Raw genomic sequence first — 25,442 nt, 5'->3', positions numbered from 1 at the left:
TACGAGCCAGGTATAACTATGGTGAGTCACAAACCTGGATGAGACGGAGAGAATAGAAAGCTGGCCGTAGTCTGTCAGAGGTGGAGACTGTTTACCTGGGTCGTGTTCAACCAAACAGAAGAAAACTAACTGAAACAGGGAGGGACTTACCCGGGTTTGTCCAATAAGACATTTGAGTAGTTTGTTTCAATTTTTTTCAGTCACGTGCACTAATGAACACACCCCTGAATTCAGCAAGGAAATGTTGGACAAAAAAATGAGAAAAAGGCTTTGTCCCAAATGGCATCGGGTTCTGGTCAATAGAAGTGCACTTTATTGTGCACTTTATAGGGAATAGGGTGTCATTTGGGATGCACTACTTACTGCCTGCTATGACATAAGCAATTTTTCAGGGCCCTATGGCTTGGGGATTATAATGTCAAAGTGAGGTGCACAGATTGTGTGTGTGTATGCGTGATCGCACAAGCATTTCGCTATAGATGCAATAACATCTGCTAAATATCTGTATGTGAACAATAATTTTGATTTGATTGATGTGGAGTCATTTGAAAGCGTCAAGTTGATCACATTGTCCTAGTCTATCAGTGATGAAAATCACTTCCCAGTCACTCGACACTGTAGGGTTCTATAACTGGCGGCTCGCGGGACGAATTTGACCCATGGGTGATTTTACTTGGCCCCCAAGGTTTCTGAGTAAACTTAAGACTGTAAAAACACCTGGAAATCATCTCCAAGTGATTTTAGTTTAGAAAATCTGTTTGTAAATATTCCCACGCATAGTAGACATGTGATTGTATACAAATGTAAGCAAGGTTTGAAATTACTATGTTTTTGTCAAATATTGTATCTGTTTCGGCTTTTTGCGGTCAATCTGCAGCCTACAATTTATTTGTAATTACATTACGGCCCCCCGACCATCTGCTCAAGAAGAAAATCTGCCGGCGGCTGAATCTAGTTGATGGTCCCTGGGTCTGCTATAGTGGGATAGCTCTGTTTTATTGGTTAGCACAGATATGGGATCAGTTTACCCTCCCTGAATCCTATCGTTTGCCATTATAAGGAAAATATTTGACGGACTTCAGATCAGTGTTTAGGGTCAACCGTCATGGTGGCTGGCTGCTTGTCCAGGAGAGAAAGCAGAGGTCCTTGGAGGTTCCCCTAGCTTTAGAACGTTAGAAATCAAAGCCCTGGAATTGGGATTAATCCACACACAAGCACGCAAACACACACAAGCCGGAGTCTATTGAGACAGACTCACTCTAGAGACTCATTCCAGAGTTACACACACACATACATACACAGAGGGTCTATACAGACGACAGGCTCCATAGAGGATTAGTCTAGGACCTGTTCCTTCCTTAGAAAAGACAGCTTAGCTTCCTTCAGTCCTGATACTCTGGGCCTTGTCTGTCAGGTCTCAAGCCACTTGGGCAAAAGAAGAAATGTAATGTCGCCAGACTCACTACCCCACAGTCTAACCATGGTCCATGAAACAAAACCAAACTGCAATGACAAAAGATTTTCAGTCACTCTCAGAGGAAAAGAGTATAGCCTGGTCCTAGATCTTTGCTGCCCTACCAGATCCTATAGTCTGTCTGTTTGGTGTCACAATGAACGAGTTGGCAAGGCAGTACAAACAGATAGGACCAGGATAGGAAACCAGAGGTATGATAAAACAATCTCTGTGTTGATATGGGTGTGGATCACAGGAGGTTGGTGACACTTCAATTGGGAAGGACCGGCTCGTGGTAATGGCTGGAGCGGAATTGGTGGAATGTTATCAAATTCCAGTGGTAGCCATGGTTGAATCTAATTCCAGTGGTAGCCATGGTTGAATCTAATTCCAGTGGTAGCCATGGTTGAATCTAATTCCAGTGGTAGCCATGGTTGAATCTAATTCCAGTGGTAGCCATGGTTGAATCTAATTCCAGTGGTAGCCATGGTTGAATCTAATTCCAGTGGTAGCCATGGTTGAATCTAATTCCAGTGGTAGCCATGGTTGAATCTAATTCCAGTGGTAGCCATGGTTGAATCTAATTCCAGTGGTAGCCATGGTTGAATCTAATTCCAGTGGTAGCCATGGTTGAATCTAATTCCAGTGGTAGCCTTTCTCATAACTCTCTGATGCCATTCCATTCGCTCCGTTCTGGGCATTATTATGAGTGGTCCTCCCCCAGCAGACTCCTGTGATCTGGATGATGTATGGACTATTGATGGAAGACAGAGAGTTATGAGAAAGGCTACCACTGGAATTAGATTGAACCACGGCTACCACTGGAATTAGATTCGACCATGGCTACCACTGGAATTAGATTGAACCACGGCTACCACTGGAATTAGATTGAACCACGGCTACCACTGGGATTAGATTGAACCACGGCTACCATTGGAATTAGATTGAACCATGGCTACCCCTGGAATTAGATTGATCCATGGCTACCATTGGAATTAGATTGAACCATGGCTACCACTGAAATTAGATTGAACCATGGCCACGTCCCAAATGGAACCCTATTGCCACTTATAGTGTACTACTTTGGTCCAAAAGTCTGGCACCATATAGGGAAGAGAGTGCCATTTGGGATGTAGTCCTGGTGTAGCACGCACGCACACACACACACACACACACACACACACACACACACACACACACACACACACACACACACACACACACACGCACACACACACACATGCTTCTTTCACACAATTCAGTTACTTCAGCCATTTTTCTACTCGATTGAACAGGAACGTGAGTCGGCAGTAGTGCCACCAATCAGCTTTTGTCCGGTCAGTGCTGATCTGTTAAAGTGTCTTCCAATGGGCTGAGTCTATTTGTTTGTGATTGATGCTCTGAAGCACACCCCATAACCAATGAAGCAGTAAAGGCAATCAAATGACTGCCAGTGTAGTTGGATAGACAGAATAGTATTTTTGTGTGTGGGGCTGGCTCTGGGCTGGGTTAGGATAGACCGGGTTGGCCTATTGTAAATGACTGCATCCATATCTGGTGGCAGTGTTCGACCGTGGCTGATGCAGAGGCTGTGCTGCCTGCTGGAGACAGAGGCAAACTGATTGCCCTCTCCACACCCTTTATCTCTGTAGGCTATATCATCTAGAAAACCGTTTGGTTGTTGATGAAAAGAGCAGTGTGTGCACACAGACAAACAGATGGACAGACAGACAGATAGGCAGACAGATGGGCAGAGAGGCACACAGACACGCATACAGACAGACAGGCAGACAGACACGCCCACAGACAGACAGACAGACAGACAGACAGACAGACAGACAGACAGACAGACAGACAGACAGACAGACAGACAGACAGACAGACAGACAGACAGACAGACAGACAGACACACAGACACACAGACACACAGACACACCCACAGGCAGGCAGGCAGGCAGGCAGGCAGGCAGGCAGACAGACAGACAGACAGACAGACAGACAGACAGACAGACAGACAGACAGACAGACAGACAGACAGACAGACAGACAGACAGACAGACAGACAGACAGATTGAACCATGACAGACAGACAGACAGACAGACAGACAGACAGACAGACAGACAGACAGACAGACAGACAGACAGACAGACAGACAGACAGACAGACAGACAGACAGACAGACAGACAGACAGACAGACAGACAGACAGACAGACAGACAGGGAGGCAGACCGGCACACAGAGGCCCTTGTTGTGGTACACTAGACAATGTAAGCACACTCAGGACGGCTGGGAATTTCATCCTGACTTATCAAACTGGGACACATTGCCAGAGGCCAACCACTGATGTGTAATATCTCCCTCACTAATTGAAACACATTTTCTTCCCATTTGCAATTAGAAGCTGATGAGAGACTTTAACAGTCCATTAGCTAGCCCAGCTAAAGCCCCCTTATGTGATTTGTACTGTGGTTTTTCTGCATGCTTTTCTTCTTGTGCATTTTGTTTTATCCAAGAGCTTGAATTGAAGCAACATGTTTCTTGGCCTGTGAACAGACATGTAGCCAGCTAGACCTACAGTCATCTCAATCAGTCTAGCAAATACAGGCTGAACAAGCTACAATTGCACTGCATGAATTCATTCACAGCTTTCATTTAGTTGCCTATTGATTCCTATCACTTGGGCTGAAAATACTGTCGATAGGCTATTACAGGCCCTACACATTTAATGTGGACTTTGTCCCACAAGTTCATAAACAAGTATATATCAAATAACAGTGGGTTATATTGCAACTGCACTGCACAACCCTTGAAAGAAAACTTTCCTAAATATAACATTCCCAAATATTTTCTCCTCTACACTAAAACCACGTGTTAAGGTGCAGCCCCCCGATGATTAACGTTGTTTCTGTCCAATCAAACGTTAGAGATGTTTTGGTTAAACTACCCTAACCAATCCGGTGGTCACAGAGGCAGTGCCGAAGTGCGACAGGCGTGTCTAGCGCTTGAAATTCACTTTGCCTGGAGTTCCGATTAACTTTGTCAAAGTTCCCTGCAGTCCTGGTTCGCTTTGCAGGCGCGTACACCCTCTGCAGTCACTCAGCTAGTCTTTATCATGTATGACAGCCATGCTCCGCAGCTTTTCCTGTCTATATTCCTCTTCTGTTTCGGAGTGAAGGCGATGACTGGTAAGTACAACGTAACACCAGCGTTGTAGATACTTTGTAACTTTGAATCATTGTTTTGCCAGGGAGCCTGTAGCGGTTGTCGGTTCTCTCTCTCTCTCTCTCTCTCTCTCTCTCTCAATTCAATTTAAATGGGCTTTATTTGCTTGGGGAATCTCTCTCTCGCTCTCTTTTATTTTTCTCTTCCTCTATCTCTCTCTCAAAATGTTCTGTGCTGCTCTGCAAGAGTAACTTTGCTGCAGCTTTGGCTGCGTTTTCTCTGCGGTTCTCCAGCGCCCCTCTCACAACGAAGTTACGCACAATGCGAGATGAGTTGAATAAGTGACTTGAATAACTTAGATGACCCCAAATATACCATATTTAATTACCAATACATAGTACAATTCTCCCCATCTGTTGTGAAATAGGCTGCTATGTCATTGAATAACTAGCCTACATCACACCACAGACAGTTCAAGGCGACTTGGCAATATGAAAACAATAGCATATTGTTTTCTAACAGACGTTGACACAGAAAGCTCTGAAAGTTACACTCAATGTTTAATAAGTTATTCCCTTCTCCTTTCCCATAGATCACTCCTGTTATGACACGGACTTAGTGGACATGGTGGTCCCGGTGGAGCTCTCTGGAGAGGAAGCTCACCTGTTACATGACTCATCCAGGCGCAGCGCGCGTCGACGCGGCCAGCGCTCTGTCGATTCCCGGGGTGGACTAAACTCTGTGGAGGACAGCTTATTTTTCTCTTTACCTGCTTTTGGAAAAGACCTGTACTTACGCCTGAAAAGGGATGCTTCTTTTCTGTCTGAGGGGTTTGTGGTCGAGGAGAGGGGAGGCGAAAGAGACCCCCCTAAATGGTCGCACCTGGCCAGAGACCAGCTCTGCTTTTACTCGGGATGGATTGTCAACCACACCGACTCTTTTGCCTCCCTCAACACCTGCGGCGGTCTGGTAAACTACTTCTCCTTCACCTGATATTATTCTGGGAAGTTTTAAGTGTTCAGGAATTCATACGGTAGCTTTCTATTGTTACACACACACACACACACACACACACACACACACACACACACACACACACACACACACACACACACACTCAGATGACTGTCACTTCCATTCATAACACTGCCCTGACCTACACACACCATAATAACTACCCTGTACTACACACACCATAATAACTACCCTGAACTACACACACCATAATAACTACCCTGTACTACACACACCATAATAACTACCCTGTACTACACACACCATAATAACTACCCTGTACTACACACACCATAATAACTACCCTGAACTACACACACCATAATAACTACCCTGTAATACACACACCTTAATAACTACCCTGTACTACACACACCATAATAACTACCCTGTACTACACACACCATAATAACTACCCTGTACTACACACACCATAATAACTACCCTGTGTTACACACACCATAATAACTACCCTGAACTACACACACCATAATAACTACCCTGTACTACACACACCATAATAACTACCCTGTACTACACACACCATAATAACTACCCTGTACTACACACACCATAATAACTACCCTGTACTACACACACCATAATAACTACCCTGTACTACACACACCATAATAACTACCCTGTACTACACACACCATAATAACTACCCTGAACTACACACACCATAATAACTACCCTGTGTTACACACAACATAATAACTACCCTGTACTACACACACCATAATAACTACCCTGAACTACACACACCATAATAACTACCCTGTACTACACACACCATAATAACTACCCTGAACTACACACACCATAATAACCACCCTGTAATACACACACCATAATAACTACCCTGAACTACACACACAGCATAATAACTACCCTGTACTACACACACCATAATAACTACCCTGTACTACACACACCATAATAACTACCCTGTACTACACACACACCATAATAACTACCCTGTACTACACACACCATAATAACTACCCTGAACTACACACACAGCATAATAACTACCCTGTACTACACACACCATAATAACTACCCTGTACTACACACACCATAATAACTACCCTGTACTACACACACCATAATAACTACCCTGACCTACACACACCATAATAACTACCCTGTACTACACACACCATAATAACTACCCTGAACTACACACACCATAATAACTACCCTGTACTACACACACCATAATAACTACCCTGTACTACACACACCATAATAACTACCCTGTGTTACACACACCATAATAACTACCCTGTACTACACACACCATAATAACTACCCTGTGTTACACACACCATAATAACTACCCTGTACTACACACACAGCATAATAACTACCCTGTACTACACACACCATAATAACTACCCTGTACTACACACACCATAATAACTACCCTGTACTACACACACAGCATAATAACTACCCTGTACTACACACACACCATAATAACTACCCTGAACTACACACACAGCATAATAACTACCCTGTACTACACACACCATAATAACTTCCCTGTACTACACACACCATAATAACTACCCTGTACTACACACACCATAGTAACTACCCTGACTACACACACACCATAATAACTACCCTGTACTACACACACCATAATAACTACCCTGTACTACACACACCATTACAACTACCCTGTAATACACACACCATAATAACTACCCTGAACTACACACACCATAATAACTACCCTGTACTACACACACCATAATAACTACCCTGTACTACACACACCATAATAACTACCCTGTGTTACACACACCATAATAACTACCCTGAACTACACACACCATAGAACTACCCTGTAATACACACACCATAATAACTACCCTGTACTACACACACCATAATAACTACCCTGTATTACACACAGCATCTTATGTCATTGACAGTAGAGTCAGATCGGATGGATCCAAACCAACATGAGCATATGAGTTAAAGTCAAAAGAATTGGACAAATTGCATGATCTTTTTCTTGGCATTTCATGTATTCTAAGCTCAGTGGGCCTGGCAGGTTGTTTTCTCTCCCCAGGCCTGCGTGAGATATTATTATCTGGAAAATGAGGTCACGATTGTTTAAATGTTCTATCCATTCTTGGAGGGAAAGAAGTGGGTCAGGATAGCTGACACCTACAGCCGTATATAAGGACGAAGGCTGACTTAAGTTGTGTGTGTGTGTGTGCACATACATGCGTGTGCCAGCACGTACGCACAAACACACGCATGAAACGCACACACACACACACACACACATACGCACACACACACACACAAAGTCACGTGCGCACGCACACACACACACTATGTCAAAGACACACTATGCAGGCCCTCCTTTTGTTCATTTAATTGTTTGTTTTTGCTCAGTAGGTCAAATGCAAGGTAAGACAAACTGTGTGTGTGTGTGTGTAAGTGCGTGTATATGTGAAAACCCTAGTTTTGTACAGTGGCACTTCAAGACAGTTTTATTTGTGTTGTTAAATCGTTGGGCTGTTTTTGGCCGGAGTTCAGTTCAGACTAAGACCATTGGAGAGACCAGTCCCACCTGTGTGTGTGTGTCTGTGTGTCTGTGTGTGTGTGTGGTCTCTCTGTGTTAGTGTCAGTAGGCTAGTTGAGGGGAGAAGACCCAGGACAAAGTGGGCCCTAATAGTTATCTTCCCTGGATAGCTCTCTCTGTCTGTGGCCAGGTCACTGGAAGTATCTGTCACTTCTGCTCCCGCTCTTCCCCCCCCTGGCGCGTGAGGGCACCAGGCTGCCCTGTATCACGCAGTCCTATCATCCATCACGCACACCTGCCTTCCCTCGTCACGCACATCAGCGATATTGGACCAACCTGGACTCACTCATCACCTGTTATTACCTCCCCTATATTTGTCAGTTCCCCAGCTCTGTTCCCCGCTTCTGCATTGATTGTTTTTTGTCTTTGTTTTACTAGTTTGCTGACGCTGTTCCTGTCTCGTTCTATGTCCGTTCTTTATTAAATGTTTGACTCCCCGTACCTGCTTCGTCTCTCCAGCGTCATTCCATGTGACAGTATCCCCCTACCTGGCCTTGTAGCCTTGGAAGTGTGTGTCTGTCAGTCTGTCAGTCTGTCTGTTTATAGGACCCTATACAGTACAAGAGACAGTACATCAGTGTCCGGGAGTGAACAGCAGCATTACAACTACCATCACCAGGCAACAACTTCATACACTATAATTGGCTGTAGATATTTTGCTGGTCAGGCCACGTGGTGTGAAAAAATACGATTGATGTACCACCCTTTAAGTGAGGGGAAATATGAAATGGTTTTCTGCTGTGCTGCAGCAGCATAGTTTACCCTGAGGCTTAGCTTGGAGCTAGTGCCTGGTGGATGTCTTTGCTGTGCTGCAGCAGCATAGTTTACCCTGAGGCTTAGCTTGGAGCTAGTGCCTGGTGGATGTCTTTGCTGTGCTGCAGCAGCATAGTTTACCCTGAGGCTTAGCTTGGAGCTAGTGCCTGGTGGATGTCTTTGCTGTGCTGCAGCAGCATAGTTTACCCTGAGGCTTAGCTTGGAGCTATTGCCCGGTGGATGTCTTTCCTGTGTTAGCCTGCTGTGGCTACAGTATGTTGTAACACACTTAGCACAGTGTTCTATTTTACCTTGAAATACCAGCCGTTATTCACTTAACCCTGCCTCACACTGGAAGCTCCGAGGCTGGCCGCATGCATTCTCTGCTTTCACATTGTGTCGTGTTGTGAATGTGGCCAAGTGAACAGCCACATGCCTGTTTAGGGCTAAGTCTGTCTGTCTTTCTTTCTTTCTTTCTTTCTTTCTCTCTCTCTCTCTCTCTCTCTCTCTCTCTCTCTCTCTCTCTCTCTCTCTCTCTCTCTCTCTCTCTCTCTCTCTCGCTCTCTCTCTCTCTCTCTCTCTCGCTCTCTCTCTCTCTCTCTCTCTCTCTCTCGCTCTCTCTCTCTCTCTCTCTCTCTCGCTCTCTCTCCTCTCTCTCTCTCTCTCTCTCTCTCTCTCCCTCTTTCTCTCTCTCTCTCTCTCTCTCTCTCTCTCTCTCTCTCTCTCTCTCTTTCTCTCTATCTCTCTTTCTCTCTCTCCCTCTCTCTCTCTCTCTCTCTCTCTACTTCACTGTGTACATAACCGTGATTGCTGAATGGACAATTAATCATCTGCGTCTTTTTTACCTTCAGCTTGTTCTGACCGAGAAGAAGACAACATTATCCCTCCAATGCTAGTTGCCATGGAAACGGCTCATAGGTCCTATAATTGCTGCCGCTGGGCTTTTGGAATACCTTTAAGACACTGTGTGTGGCTCTGGATTGCTTGTTAATGCCATGTCAACTCATTTTACTAGCCCTGCCAGGCGCACCTTTACAATACAACGATGGATCCTTTGTAAAGCCTTACAAAACCTTAAAGCACTCCACTTCTACTTTTCCCACCATGATTCATGTTGTAGGGAGTTTGTGTCTGTCTGTACCTGTCAGAGAGGATGAAAGAGTGAGGTTTATGGTCTTTCTTTCTTGCTTTCTTTCTTTCTTTCTTTCTTTCTTTCTTTCTTTCTTTCTTTCTTTCTTTCTTTCTTTCTTTCTTTCTTTCTTTCTTTCTTTCTTTCTTTCTCTCTCTCTCTCTTCCTCCTTATTTCTCTCAGCACTCCTCTCTGCTTCTTTCTCTCTCTTCAACTCTCTCTCTCTTCTCCCCTCTCTCTCAGCACTCCTCCATGCTTCCTCTCCCTAGCCCTGAGGAGGTGTGTGCTGAGATGTAAATTGGAGAGTTTGTGCTGACTCTTCTTTTGGCAGTGCACCCTACACAAGGAGCTGTGATGCACAGGGCTGGTTCTTGCCATTCTGCCACCCTAGGCGGAAAAATACGTATTTTCCAAAATGAAATGTTATGAATGCCTATCTATGTGGTAAGACTACCGTTTGTAAACACAAAAAAATACATAGGGTCTGGACCAAAAGACGTCGGCTCATGCTTACTGGGGTGTAGCCTACCATGTCGGCAGCAATGGAATTCTGTGACTAATCAATTTGGTGATTTAAGCTCTGAATATCAGCTACCCAACTTTATCAGGAGTTATCGTGAGCCTTTTTGCAGTGTGTTTACACAGCGGGAAATGTTGAAGTATTTTATTTTTTCCTGTGATACAAACTTGAAACCACTGATCATGCCAACAGGGTGAAACTTCTGTACAACAGTTGTGATTGTCCATTCCATAATGTCCATTTTACTTTGACCTGTCCTGTTCTCAGGGTATTTTGTTTGTTAACATGACAGCCCATTTTTAATTTGATTGGGTGCCATTTAGGTTAGGCTATTTGATTGGAGAAACCTGCATGATGTAAAAAGTGTCCGTCTCATTACATTGTCATCCATTTTATCTCCAGCCTGTAGGCTACAGAAAAGGCCACATATTCTTTCTACCATACCCTATATCTGCTACATGATTTATGTTAGATGATTTTTATGATGAAATGTTGGTGGAGCGCCGCAGCGATGTGTCTCTCCAACAGCACCCTTGAGAGGCGCGCTGGGAATGGACAAGCTAAATATTTTGCACCCCTGCCTTTGACAAAGTGGGCATTGTTTATCACAGGGCAGCATCAGTGCTCAACTAAAAAGCCCATTTGCCATTGGTTGAGAGAAATTGTCATTGTTTTTGGGCAGTATTGCAGTGCATTCGGAAAGTATTCAGACCCCTTGACTCTTTCCACATTTTATTACATTTCAGACTTATTCTAAAATTGATAAAATTCTATTAAAAAAAAATTCCCTCATCAAGCTACACACAATACCCCATAATGACAAAGCTAAAACAGTTTTTTAGAAATAAAAAACAGAAATACCTTATTTACATAAGTATTCAGACCCTTTGCTATGAGACTCAGGTGCATCCTATTTCCATTGATCATCCTTGAGATGTTTCTACAACTTGATTGGAGTCCACCTGTGGTAAATTAAATTGATTGGATATGATTTGGAAAGGCACACACCTGTCTATATAAGGTCCCACAGTTGACAGTGCATGTCAGAGTAAAAACAAAGCCATGAGGTCGAAGGAATTGTCCGAAGAACTCTGAGACAGGATTGTGTCGAGGCACAGATCTGGGGAATAGAACCAAAACATTTCTGCAGCATTGAAGGTCCCCATTAACACAATGGCCTCCATCATTCTTAAATGGAAGAAGTTTGGAACCACTAAGACTCTTCCTAGAGCTGGCCCACCCGGCCAAACTGAGCAATGGGGGAGATGGGCATTGGTCAGGGAGGTGACCAAGAACCCAATGGTCATTCTGACAGAGCTCCAGAGTTCCTCTGTGGAGATGGGAGAACCTTCCAGAATGACAAACATCTCTGCAGCACTCCACCAATCAGGCCTTTATGGTTGAGTGGGCAGATGTAAGCCACTCCTCAGTAAAAGGCACATGACAGCCCGCTTGGAGTTTGCCAAAAGGCACCTAAAGGACTATCAGACCATGACAAACAAGATTCTCTGGTCTGATGAAACCAAGATTGAACTCTTTGGCCTGAATGCCAAACATCACGTCTGGAGGAAACCTGGCAATGTTTTTCAGCAGCAGGGACTGGGAGACTAGTCAGGATCGAGGGAAAGATGAACGGAGCAAAGTACAGAGATATCCTTGATGAAAACCTGCTCCAGAGCGCTCAGGACCTCAGACAGGGGTGAAGGTTCACCTTCCAACAGGACAACAACCCTAAGCACATAGCCAAGACAATGCAGGAGTGGCTTCCGGACAAGTCTCTGAATGTTCTTGAGTGGCCCAGCCAGAGCCCAGATTTGAACCTAATCGAACATCTCTGGAGAGACCTGAAAAAGCTGTGCAACGACGCTCCCCATCCAACCTGACAGAGCTTGAGAGGATCTGCAGAGAAGAATGGGAGAAACTCCTCAAATACAGGTGTGCCAAGCTGGTAGCGTTATACCCAAGAAGACTCAAGGCTGTAATCGCTGCCAAAGGTGCTTCAATAAAGTACTAAGTAAAGGGTCTGAATACTTATGTAAATGTGATATTTCATTTTTTTTATTAATACATTTGCAAAAATGTATAAAAAACAGTTTTTGGTTTGTCATTATGGGGTATTGTGTGTAGATTGATGAGGGGGAAAAAACGATTTAATACATTTTAGAATAAGGCTGTAACGTAACAAAATGTGGACAAACAAAATGCGTGTTGGTCAGTTTAGTTCAGAAAACGCTGCCCTCGTCAATCTGCCGCCATAAGCGGCCGACTAATCCTGCCTATTGAGCGGGCCGGCCGTGTTTATACGTTGCAGTTTATTCACGTTTCACTGGACTACGTCAGTGAAGGCTTTGGGTTAGACTATAAGGTATTTGTTCCTATAAGGCCCTGCATGGTGTTGGCCAGGGGCTGGTTTTTGGTTGGGGTTGAGGTTGGGGGTATAGAGGTGGGGCTTGAGGCAGCTCTGATCGGGGGGAAAGGGGAGGTGGCATGATGCAAACAACTATCTGGGATCTCGTGAGAGAAAACCAAGAGATATGTTAAAAGCTGATCTAGCCTAAAAACATGAGGGGAGTATGAATGTTAACGGCTGCTCTGTTGTTCTTTTGCTCTTTCTCTCTCTCTCTCTCTCTCTCTCTCTCTCTCTCTCTCTCTCTCTCTCTCTCTCTCTCTCTCTGTCTCTCTTCAGACTGGACTGGTCTATACAGGAGAGGACAGTCTCTTCATCCAGCCGGCCAGCAGTTCTTCCAGCTCCTTCTCCGGGCTGCAGCACAGGGTGGTCCGACACCGACGCTCAGCCAAGACCAGCCCTCCTTCTGTCCCTCCCCCTGGATCCACAGCTGCAGACAAGCAGCCCAAGGACTGCGGCACCATTACAGGTGAGTGACAGAAATGTTGAATGGTGGATAGTGGATATTGGATACCATTGGACCGCCACTGCCACTTTCGATTGATTTGGTGGATTTTGGAAGGGAAAGGAAAGGGATTGGAGTGAGAGAGTGGATCCTCCATGTCTGTGAAGTGTGGCTGTACTTTGTCATTGTTTTAGTAACGATCAATCAATAGTCGAAGTGACAACTGCATGTACATTAGATAACAGTAATGTTATGGTTGTGGTCTAATTGATTTTCAAAAGCTTCATTACCATACATGGAAGTTTATTAGGCCCCTTTGTAACTTCTATGCATAACTTATTCTAGTCAGTAGGGTTCAAATGTAATCAGAAGCTTTGAAGGAAGGAGAGAAGTAGTCCATTAGAAGCTTTGAAGGAAGGAGAGAAGTAGTCCATCAGAAGCTTTGAAGGAAGGAGAGAAGTAGTCCATCAGAAGCTTTGAAGGAAGGAGAGAAGTAGTCCATCAGAAGCTGTAAAGGAAGGAGAGAAGTAGTCCATCAGAAGCTTTGAAGGAAGGAGAGAAGTAGTCCATCAGAAGCTTTGAAGGAAGGAGAGAAGTAGTCCGTCAGAAGCTTTGAAGGAAGGAGAGAAGTAGTCCATTAGAAGCTTTGAAGGAAGGAGAGAAGTAGTCCATTAGAAGCTTTGAAGGAAGGAGAGAAGTAGTCCATCAGAAGCTTTGAAGGAAGGAGAGAAGTAATCCATCAGAAGCTTTGAAGGAAGGAGAGAAGTAGACCATCCATGCAGACTGTGTGATGGTCAATTGACTGAGTTGAATTGACGTGACCCCCTTGAAATGCCTCAGAGCATTAAAACCTTTTCCAATTTGAACGCCATCCCCTTAAGAGGCATTAGAAGAAGACAAAAAGGATCCATCAAACCCATTTGGTGTTTCATCATGGTCAGACTCGCTCAGGTGGAACAAACTTAAACTTGCACCTTTTTTCAATGCTGAATTGAATTTCATTGAGAAAACAGCAAGGTGCCATAATACATTTTTTCGTAAACATCCTTTCTGAATTATAAAATATTCCAAGAAGTTGTTGTATAGTTTTTCAAAAGTATCTGTAATCTGATTACAATATTTTTCGCTGGTGAAATAACTGACTACAGTTACAGTTTTTTTGTAATCAAATTACATGTAACTGACATGTAATCAGTTACTGCCCAATCCTTGACGCCATCTTCTTCCCCATGTCTTTGTGGTACAGTAGTTTAGTATTCAGGAGTCGTCCTGGTGTAGGTCTCATAAATCATGGGTTTCTGAGCAATATTTACATTCTTTGATGTTTATTTAGCTTCAATCTGTTGGAAGGAGAGGCGTTTTAGGGCTGGCAGCTGGGCCTTGTTTTAATGTGCATTTCCTCTCTTTAAACTCCTGTTGGGGCCTGCTCTGTCTGTCTGTCTCTGTCTGACTGTCTCTCTGTCTGCCTGTCGGTCTGTCTGTCCCTCTCTGTCTGTCTCTGTTTATTTTTCTCTTGCTTTTTTGATCTGTCTGCGCTTTTTTTCTCTCTTTTTCTCTCTCAATTCAATTTCAATTCAATTTCAATTTAAGGGTTTCACGTATTTAAAGGAGCAGGAAACGGGTGAGTCAGGCGCAGGAGATGAAAGGTCCGTAGAATATATATTTTATAAAGTCCAGAGTGAACACAGCGACTAGGCAGGGTGCAAACCACAAACAAGAGGGAGAACAGCTCCAAACTCAAAAAATACACGGGGCGCAGCCCGGCAACCCTATGGCCTATCCAAAAATTATCCAGCCCTTCTACCTCAACGTAACACAAATCAATCCCGCACAAATCCCAAACAAGAAACGGACAAACTAAATAGCCTCCCACTAATTACAAACAAGGAACAGGTGCGTACTAAACAGACATAACTAACAGACATATGAAACATGGATCGGTGGCAGCTAGTAGGCCGGCGACGACGACCGCCAAGCGCTGCCCGACCGAGGAGTGGCGCCACCTTCTGTGGACGTTGTGACAAAGGGGCTTTATTGGCATGGGAAACATATGTTTACATTGCCAATGCAAGTGAAATAGATATTAAACAAAAGTGAAATAGACCAGAAAAAATGAATAGTTTTACATTACACTCACAAAAGTTTGGCTCACAGATCATCGACCGGCCTTCAAAACTACAGTGCAAAACATTACATTCTTGAATGTATAGTGTATTTTGGTCCCAATGTCTCATGAGTTTGAAATACACTGCTCAAAAAAATAAAGGGAACACTTAAACAACACAATGTAACTCCAAGTCAATCACACTTATGTGAAATCAAACTGTCCACTGATTGACAATACATTTCACATGCTGTTGTGCAAATGGAATAGACAACAAGTGGAAATTATAGGCAATTAGCAAGACACCCCCAATAAAGGAGTGGTTCTGCAGGTGGGGACCACAGACCACCTCTCAGTTCCTATGCTTCCTGGCTGATGTTTTGGTCACTTTTGAATGCTGGCGGTGCTTTCACTCTAGTGGTAGCATGAGACGGAGTCTACAACCCACACAAGTGGCTCAGGTAGTGCAGCTCATCCAGGATGGCACATCAATGCGAGCTGTGACAAGAAGGTTTGCTGTGTCTGTCAGCGTAGTGTCCAGAGCATGGAGGCGCTACCAGGAGACAGGCCAGTACATCAGGAGACGTGGAGGAGGCCGTAGGAGGGCAACAACCCAGCAGCAGGACCGCTACCTCCGCCTTTGTGCAAGGAGGAGCAGGAGGAGCACTGCCAGAGCCCTGCAAAATGACCTCCAGCAGGCCACAAATGTGCATGTGTCTGCTCAAACGGTCAGAAACAGACTGCATGAGGGTGGTATGAGGGCCTGACTTCCACAGGTGGGGGTTGTGCTTACAGCCCAACACCGTGCAGGACGTTTGGCATTTGCCAGAGAACACCAAGATTGGCAAATTCGCCACTGGCGCCCTGTGCTCTTCACAGATTAAAGCAGGTTCACACTGAGCACGTGACAGACGTGACAGAGTCTGGAGACGCCATGGAGAACGTTCTGCTGCCTGCAACATCCTCCAGCATGACCGGTTTGGCGGTGGGTCAGTCATGGTGTGGGGTGGCATTTCTTTGGGGGGCCGCACAGCCCTCCATGTGCTCGCCAGAGGTAGCCTGACTGCCATTAGGTACCGAGATGAGATCCTCAGACCCCTTGTGAGACCATATGCTGGTGCAGTTGGCCCTGGGTTCCTCCTAATGCAAGACAATGCTAGACCTCATGTGGCTGGAGTGTGTCAGCAGTTCCCGCAAGAGGTAGGCATTGATGCTATGGACTGGCCCGCCCGTTCCCCAGACCTGAATCCAATTGTGCACATCTGGGACATCATGTCTCGCTCCATCCACCAACGCCACGTTGCACCACAGACTGTCCAGGAGTTGGCGGATGCTTTAGTGCAGGTCTGGGAGGAGATCCCTTAGGAGACCATCTGCCACCTCATCAGGAGCATGCCCAGGTCATACAGGCACGTGGAGGCCACACACACTACTGAGCCTCATTTTGACTTGTTTTAAGGACATTACATCAAAGTTGGATCAGCCTGTAGTGTGGTTTTCCACTTTAATTTTGAGTGTGACTCCAAATCCAGACCTCCATGGGTTGATAAATTGGATTTCCATTGATTATTTTTGTGTGATTTTGTTCTCAGCACATTCAACTATGTAAAGAAAAAAGTCTTTAATAAGATTATTTATTTAATTCAGATCTAGGATGTGTTGTTTAAGTGTTCCCTTTATTTTTTTATCAGTATATTTTAAGGAATGTTAAATGAATGTGTACATGAAGTGTATACAAAAAATATACAGTTGAAGTCAGAAGTTTACATACACTTAGGTTGGAGTCAAACCTCTTCAGCGTCTCATCCCGTCAGCGGGATCAAAATCCAGCAAAAAATCATATCGCCATTAGCATAACAAAATGTAATAATTTTTTTTTTTTTTTTTTTTTTTTTTTTTTTTATAGATACACCTCTCCTGAATCGACCCACGTCGTCCGATTTCAAAAAGGTTTTACAGGAAAAGCAAATCATTAGATTATGTTAGAGGAGTCCATCGTAAAAAGCAGCAACATAGCCATTTTCCGACCAACCACAAGCATCTCAAATAACCAAAAAAACAGCTAAATGCAGCACTAACCTTTTACAAACTTCATCAGATGACACACCTAGGACATCATGTTACACAATGCATGCATTCTTTTGTTCAATAAAGTTCATATTTATATATGAAAACAGCATTTTACATCGGCGTCTGACGTTGACTAACTATTTTCCCGTCAAAAGCATCCGATGAAACAGTGCTACAATTTACTGAATTACTATTCGAAAACATGTTTAAAATGTAATATTGTCATTCTAAGATTTATAGATGAATATCTCTTGAAAGCACCTGTCATACCAGATTTAAAAATAACTTTACTGGGTAATCACACTTAGCGATAAAAGGGGATGCGATACTCAGAAAATGAGCTGGTAAATACAGCTCGGCGCCATCTTGGAACAATCGCATATCAAATCTAATGTTGTATAATATTGTCAATAATCCCTTACCTTTAGTTGTCTTCATCAGAAAGCACTTCCAGGAATCCCAGGTCCACAACAGATGTATTTTCGGTCGAAAAAGTCCATCCTTTATGTTCCATTAGCTTGCTGTTGTTAGCGCGTCTGAAGGCAGTATTCCAAAGCTCTGCCGGCCGCGGGACAGCCGTGTTGGAAAAAAGCAATTTTTTCCCATTTAGGTTCGTTCAAACATGTCAAACGTTGTATAACATAAATCTTCAGGGCCTGTTTCAACAAGAGAGCCAATAAGATTCGAGGGGGACGATTTCAATGTGTTTCAAAACGTTTCCAAAGGTGGGGGTAGACAGGGCCGCCGGCGTCATAATGGTGATGGCCCTCCCGCTGTGACCAATTTCCAACGCGTCTCATTCACTGAGTTTCGACTGTAGAAGGCTCAAAACACTTTGTAAAGACTGGCGACATCTTGTGGAAGCAATAGGAAGTGCTCAATAAACGATATCTCACGGTGTGATTAATAGGCAACGTGATGAAGTTGAGTTCGCAATTCAGAATTCCACTTCCTGTTTCCATCTGTCTCGGGGTTTTGACTGCCATATGAGTTCTGTTATACTCACAGACACCATTCAAACAGTTTTAGAAACTTTAGGGTGTTTTCTATCCACAGGTATTAATTATCCTAGCTTCTGAGTCTGATTAGTAGGCCGTTGAAAATGGGCACGAATTTTTTCCAAAATGCGCTGTGGCGCCCCCTATCCTAGGGTAACGTCAAGAGGTTAACCTCTATGGGCTAGGTGGGACGCTAGCGTGCCACCCGTGGTGCACTCCATCAACAGCAGGTGCATTTCAAGAGCGGCAAATTTGAATCCAAATAAATGTCAAAATTCAAATTTTTCAAACATACAACTATTTTACACCCTTTGAAAGATAAACATCTCCTTAATCTAACCACGTTTTACGATTTCAAAAAGGTTTTACGGCGAAAGCATAAATTTAGAGTATGTTAGGACAGTACATTTACAAGAGTTGTGTGTAATGTTTTGTCGATTCAAAGACAGGGTCACCAAAACCATAAAACCAGCTAAAATGATGCACTAACCTTTTACAATCTCCATCAGATGACACTCCTAGGACATTATGTTAGACAATGCATGCATTTTTAGTTCTATCAAGTTCATATTTATATCCAAAAACAGCGTTTTACTATGGCATTGATGTTGAGGAAATCGTTTCCCTCCAATAACCGGCAGTCAAGTCAGCGTCACAAATTAAATAATTAAAATTAGAAAACATTGGTAAAATATTATATTGTCATTTAAAGAATTATAGATTTACATCTCTTGAACGCAATCAACTTGCCAGATTTAAAAATAACCTTACTGGGAAATCACACTTTGCAATAATCTGAGCACTGCGCCCAGAAAAATACGCGTTGCGATACAGACTAGACGTCATGTTGGGGAGATCTAAAATCGAAAATACTATGTAAATAATCCATTACCTTTGATTCTCTTCATCAGATGTCACTTCCAGGTATCACAGGTCCATAACGAATGTAGTTTTGTTCAAAAAAGCTCATCATTTATGTCCAAAAATCTCCGTCTTGTTAGCACATGATCTAAGCCAGCCGGACTTCTCGTCATGAACGAGGGGAAAAAATATATTTACGTTCGTTCAAACATGTCAAACGTTGTATAGCATAAATCATTAGGGCCTTTTTTAACCAGAACATGAATAATATTCAAGGTGGACGAATGCATACTCTTTTATAACGTATTGGAACGAGGGTACCCAACATGAACTCGCGCGCCAGGTGTCTAATGGGACATCATCGTTCCATGGCTCTTGTTCGGTCAGATCTCCCTCCAGAAGACTCAAAACACTTTGTAAAGGCTGGTGACATCTAGTGGAAGCAATAGGAAGTGCCAAAATATTCCTCAGCCCCTGTGCTTTTCAATGGGATAGGTTTAAAGGTAATACAACACATCAGGTATCCACTTCCTGTCAGAAAATGTCTCAGGGTTTTGCCTGCCAAATGAGTTCTGTTATACTCACAGACACCATTCAAACAGTTTTAGAAACTTTAGAGTGTTTTCTATCCATATATAATAAGTATATGCATATTCTAGTTACTGGGTAGGATTAGTAACCAGATTAAATCGGGTAAAAAAATTTTATCCAGACGTGCAAATGCTGCCCCCTAGCCCTAACAGGTTAAAACTCGTTCTTCAACCACTCCACAAATTTCTTGTTAACAAACTATAGTTTTGGCAAGTCGGTTAGGACATCTACTTTGTGCCTGACACAAGTCATTTTCCCAAGAATTGTTTACAGACAGATTATTTCACTTATAATTCACTGTATCACAATTCCAGTGGGACAGAAGTTTACAAACACTAAGTTGACTGTGCCTTTAAACAGCTTGGAAAATTCGAGAAAATTATGCCATGGCTCTAGAAGCTTCTGAAAGGCTAATTGACATAATTTGAGTCAATTGGAGGTGTACCTGTGGATGTATTTCAAGGCCTACCTTCAAACTCAGTGCCTCTTTGCTTGACATCATGGGAAAATGAAAATAAATCTGCCAAGACCTCAGAAAAAATTGTATACCTCCGCAAGTCTGGTTCATCCTTGGGAGCAATTTCCAAACGCCTGAAGGTACCATGTTCATCTGTACAAACAATACTATGCAAGTATAAACACCATGGGACCACGCAGCCGTCATACCGCTCAGGAAGGAGATGCGTTCTGTCTCCTAGAGATGAACGTACTTTGGTGCGAAAAGTGCAAATCAATCCCAAAGGACCTTGTGAAGATGCTGGAGGAAACAGGTAGAAAAGTATCTATATCCACAGTAGAACGAGTCCTATATCGACATAACCTGAAAGGCCGCTCAGCAAGGAAGAAGCCACTGCTCCAAAACCGCCATAAAAAAGCCAGACTATGTTTTGCAACTGCACATGGGGACAAAGATCGTACTTTTTGGAGAAATGTCCTCTGGTCTGATGAAACAAAAATAGAACTGTTTGGCCATAATGACCATCGTTATGTTTGGAGGAAAAAGGGGGAGGCGTGCAAGGCGAAGAACACCATCCCAACCGTGAAGCACGGGGGTGGCAACATCATGTTGTGGGGGTTTTTTACTGCAGGAGGGACTGGTGCACTTCACAAAATAGATGGCATCATGAGGAATTGTGTGGATATATTGAAGCAACATCTCAAGACATCAGTCAGGAAGTTTCAAGCTTGGTCGCAAATGGGTCTTCCAAATGGACAATGACCCAAAGCATACTTCCAAAGTTGTGGCAAAATGGCTTAAGGACAACAAAGTTAAGGTATTGGTGTGGCCATCAGAAAGCCCTGACCTCAATCCTATAGAAAATTTGTGCGCAGAACTGAAAAAGTGTGTGCGAGCAAGGAGGCCTACAAACCTTACTCAGTTACACCAGCTATGTCAGGAGGAATGGGCCAAAATTCACCAAATTTATTGTGGGAAGCTTGTGGAAGGCTACCCGAAACGTTTGACCCAAGTTAAACAATTTAAAGGCAATGCTACCAAATACTAATTGAGTGTATGTAAACTTCTGACACACCCAAATTTAAAGCTGAAATAAATCATTCTCTCTACTATTATTCAGACATTCCACATTCTTCAAAGAAAGTGGTAATCCTAACTGACCTAAGACAGGGAATTGTTACTACGATTAAATGTCAAGAATTGTGAAAAACTGAGTTGAAATGTATTTGGCTAAGGTGTATTTAAACTTCCGAATTCAATTGTATATATTAATTAGATATTTTTTTTGTATTGTTTTTGGATGCTGCGTTGTTGGATTTGTAGTGTTTTTGGAGGCTGCATTGTTGGATGTGTAGTTCTTTTGGGTGCTGTATTTTGGGGATTTGTAGTTCTTTTGGGATGCGTTTTATAAAATGCATGGAGGTCATGACGTCTATTTTGCGTAATACAAGTTCAGCTACTACTGCTATTAGATTGTAGATAATACATTGACGTTTTGTTAGATTGTGTTATTGAATTCTGGTAAAATATGAAGGTCTTGTCAAAACAGGATGCACGGAAGACAATAACAACATATTGTTAAAGCTTTTATGGAAAGAACCAAATAGCTATAATAGCCCATTTTTTTTTTTTTTTCCTTCTTCTGTGTGGAAATAGCAACTGCTCTCCACGTTTTGGATGATGTTGCTATCACGTTGCTTCAGAGACAATTTAAACCTTCCCACAGTTTTTCTCGCTACAATGTCTCTGTTCCAAATGGAAACCTATTCCCTTTGTAGTGCACTATCTTTAACTAGGCAATTCAGTTAAGAACACATTCTTATTTTCAATGACGGCCTAGGAACGGTGGGTTAACTGCCTTGTTCAGGGGCAGAACGACAGATTTTTACCTTGTCAGCTCGGGGATTCGTTTTTGCAACCTTCCGGTTACTAGTCCAACGCTCTAACCACCTGCCTTACATTGCACTCCACGAGGAGCCTGCGTTGCAGGCTGACTACCTGTTATGCGAGGGCAGCAAGAAGCCAAGGTAAGTTGCTAGCTAGCATTAAACTTACCTTATAAAAAACAATCAATCTTAACATAATTACTAGTTTATCTAGCGTGTCCTGCGTTGCATATAATCGATGCGTTGCCTGTTAATTTCTCATTGAATCACAGCCTACTTCGACAAACGGGTGATGATTTAACAAGCGCATTTGCGAATAAAGCACTATCGTTGCGCCAATGTACCTAACCATAAACATCAATGCCTTTCTTTAAAATCAATACACAAGTATATATTTTTAAACCTGCATATTTAGTTAATATTGCCTCCTAACATGAATTTCTTATAACTAGGGCAATTGTGTCACTTCTCTTGCGTTCCGTGCAAGCAGTCAGGGTATATGCAGCAGTTTGGGCCGCCTGGCTCATTGCGAACTGTGTGAAGTCCATTTATTCCTAAAAAAGGCCGGAATTAATTTGCCAGAATTGTACATAATTATGACATAACATTAAAGGTTGTACAATGTAACAGCAATATATAGACTTAGGGATGCTATCCGTTAGATAAAATATGGAACGTTTCCGTATTTCACTGAAAGAATAAACGTTTTGTTTTCGAAATGATAGTTTCCGGATTCAACCATTTTAATTACCAAAGGCTCGTATTTCTGTGTGTTATTATGTTATAATTAAGTCTATGATTTGATAGAGCAGTCTGACTGAGCGATGGTAGGCACCAGCAGGCTCGTAAGCATTCATTCAAACAGCACTTTCGTGTGTTTGCCAGCAGCTCTTGCAATGCTTCAAGCATTGCGCTGTTTATGACTTCAAGCCTATCAACTCCCGAGGTTAGGCTGGTGTAACCGATGTGAAATGGCTAGCTAGTTAGCGGGGTGCACGCTAATAGCGTTTCAATCGGTGACTTCACTCGCTCTGAGACTTGGAGTAGTTGTTCCCCTTGCTCTGCATGGGCAACGCTGCTTCGAGGGTGGCTGTTGCTGATGTGTTCCTGGTTCGAGCCCAGGTAGGAGCGAGGACAGGGACGGAAGCTATACTGTTACACTGGCAATACTAAAGTGCCTATAAGAACATGCAATAGTCAAAGGTATATGAAATACAAATCGTATAGAGAGAAATAGTCCTATAATTCCTCTAATAACTACAACCTAAAACTTCTTACCTGGGAATATTGAAGACTCATGTTAAAAGGAACCACCAGCTTTCATATGTTCTCATGTTCTGAGCAAGGAACTTAAATGTTAGCTTTTTACATGGCATATATTGCACTTTTACTTTCTTGTCCAACACTTTCTTTTTGCATTATTTAAACCAAATTGATCATGTTTCATTATTTATTTGAGGCTAAATAGATTTTATTGATGTATTATATTAAGTTAAAATAAGTGTTCATTCAGTGTTGTTGTAATTGTCATTATTACAAATAAAGTAAACAAATTGGCCGATTAATCGGTAGCGGCTTTTCTTGGTCCTCCAATAATCGGTATCGGCGTTGATAAATCATAATCGGTCGACCTCTACCCCAAACATTACATAAGGAGTCGGCCACACAGACCACCAGCACTTAGACAACCTGTAGAAATAAATGATTTCCATATGTTCATATCTAGGACGCGAGAGAGAGAGAGATCTGAGAAATTGTCAAATTGACTTTTTACCAAATTACCATACGACAGACCACGTATTCACCTTGCACACTCTAATTGACAAACTTTTCATGCTTTGTTGGCTTAAAAAAATAATAAAATAATAATAATCTCAGTAAGACCAAAATAATGGTGTTCCAAAAAAGGTCCAGTCGCCAGGACCACAAATACAAATTCCATCTAGACACTGTTGCCCTAGAGCAAATAAAAAAACGATACATACTTTGGCCTAAACATCTGCGCCACAGATAACTTCCACAAAGCTGTGTACGAGCTGAGAGACAAGGCAAGAAGGACCTTCTATGCCATTAAAAGGAACATCAAATTCGACATACCAATTATGATCTGGCTAAGAATAGTGGAATCAGTTATGAAACCCATTGCTCTTTATGGTTGTGAGGTCTGGGGTCCGCTCACCAACCAAGAATTCACCAAATTGAGACTGCATGCAGAATTCTGCAAAAATATCCTCTGTGTACAACGTAAAATACCAAATAATGCATGCGGAGCTGTATTAGGCCGACACTGCAAATGATCAAAATACAGAAAAGAGCTGTTAAATTCTACAACCACCTAAAAGGAAGCGATTCCCAAACCTTCCACAACAAAGCCATCACCTACAGAGAGATGAACCTGGAGAAGAGTCCCCTAAGCAAGCTGATCCTGGGGCTCTGTTCACAAACAAACACACCTCACAGAGCCCCAGGACAGCAACACAATTAGACCCAACAAAATCACGAGATTACAAAAAGATAATTACATGACACATTGGAAAGAATTAACAAAAAAACAGAGAGTACACAGTGGCAGAATACCTGAGCACTGTGACTGACCCAAAATAAAGGAAAGCTTTGACTATGTACAGACTCAGTGAGCATAGCCTTGCTATTGAGAAAGGTGGAATGAGGTGGAAACTGAAGTGCCAAATTTATGACCATATTAGAGACCATATTAGAGACACTTATTGCCCTCAGATTACACAGACCCACAATAATTTGAAAACAAACCCAATTTTGATCAACTCCTATTTCTGTTGGGTGAAATACCAGTGTGCCATCACAGCAGCGAGATTTGTGACCTGTTGCCACAAGAAAAGGTCAACCAGTGAAGAACAAACACCATTGTAAATACAACCATTATTTATGTTTATTTATTTTCCCTTTTGTACTTTAACTATTTGCACATCGTTACAACACTGTATATAGACATAATATGAC

The 25,442-nt window shown here is 42.9% G+C and overlaps 1 protein-coding gene across 1 annotated transcript in view; it reads left to right on the top strand.

Annotated features, from left to right (window-relative positions):
* The first annotated feature begins 4,508 nt into the window (after positions 1–4,508).
* LOC106562591 (A disintegrin and metalloproteinase with thrombospondin motifs 17-like) overlaps positions 4,509–25,442 on the top strand; it is a 199,862-nt gene continuing 178,928 nt past the window's right edge. The window contains exons 1-3 of the mRNA XM_082969689.1: positions 4,509–4,640; positions 5,210–5,586; positions 13,331–13,520. Coding sequence (XP_082825815.1) covers positions 4,568–4,640; positions 5,210–5,586; positions 13,331–13,520 — 640 coding nt within the window. The 5' untranslated portion in view covers positions 4,509–4,567. The remainder of the gene's footprint in view (positions 4,641–5,209; positions 5,587–13,330; positions 13,521–25,442) is intronic.

The sequence above is a fragment of the Salmo salar genome, chromosome 26, assembly GCF_965601325.2.
Source record: "Salmo salar chromosome 26, fSalSal1, whole genome shotgun sequence".
Taxonomy (NCBI): Eukaryota; Metazoa; Chordata; class Actinopteri; order Salmoniformes; family Salmonidae; genus Salmo; species Salmo salar.
This window is presented reverse-complemented; position numbering and strand designations above follow the sequence as displayed.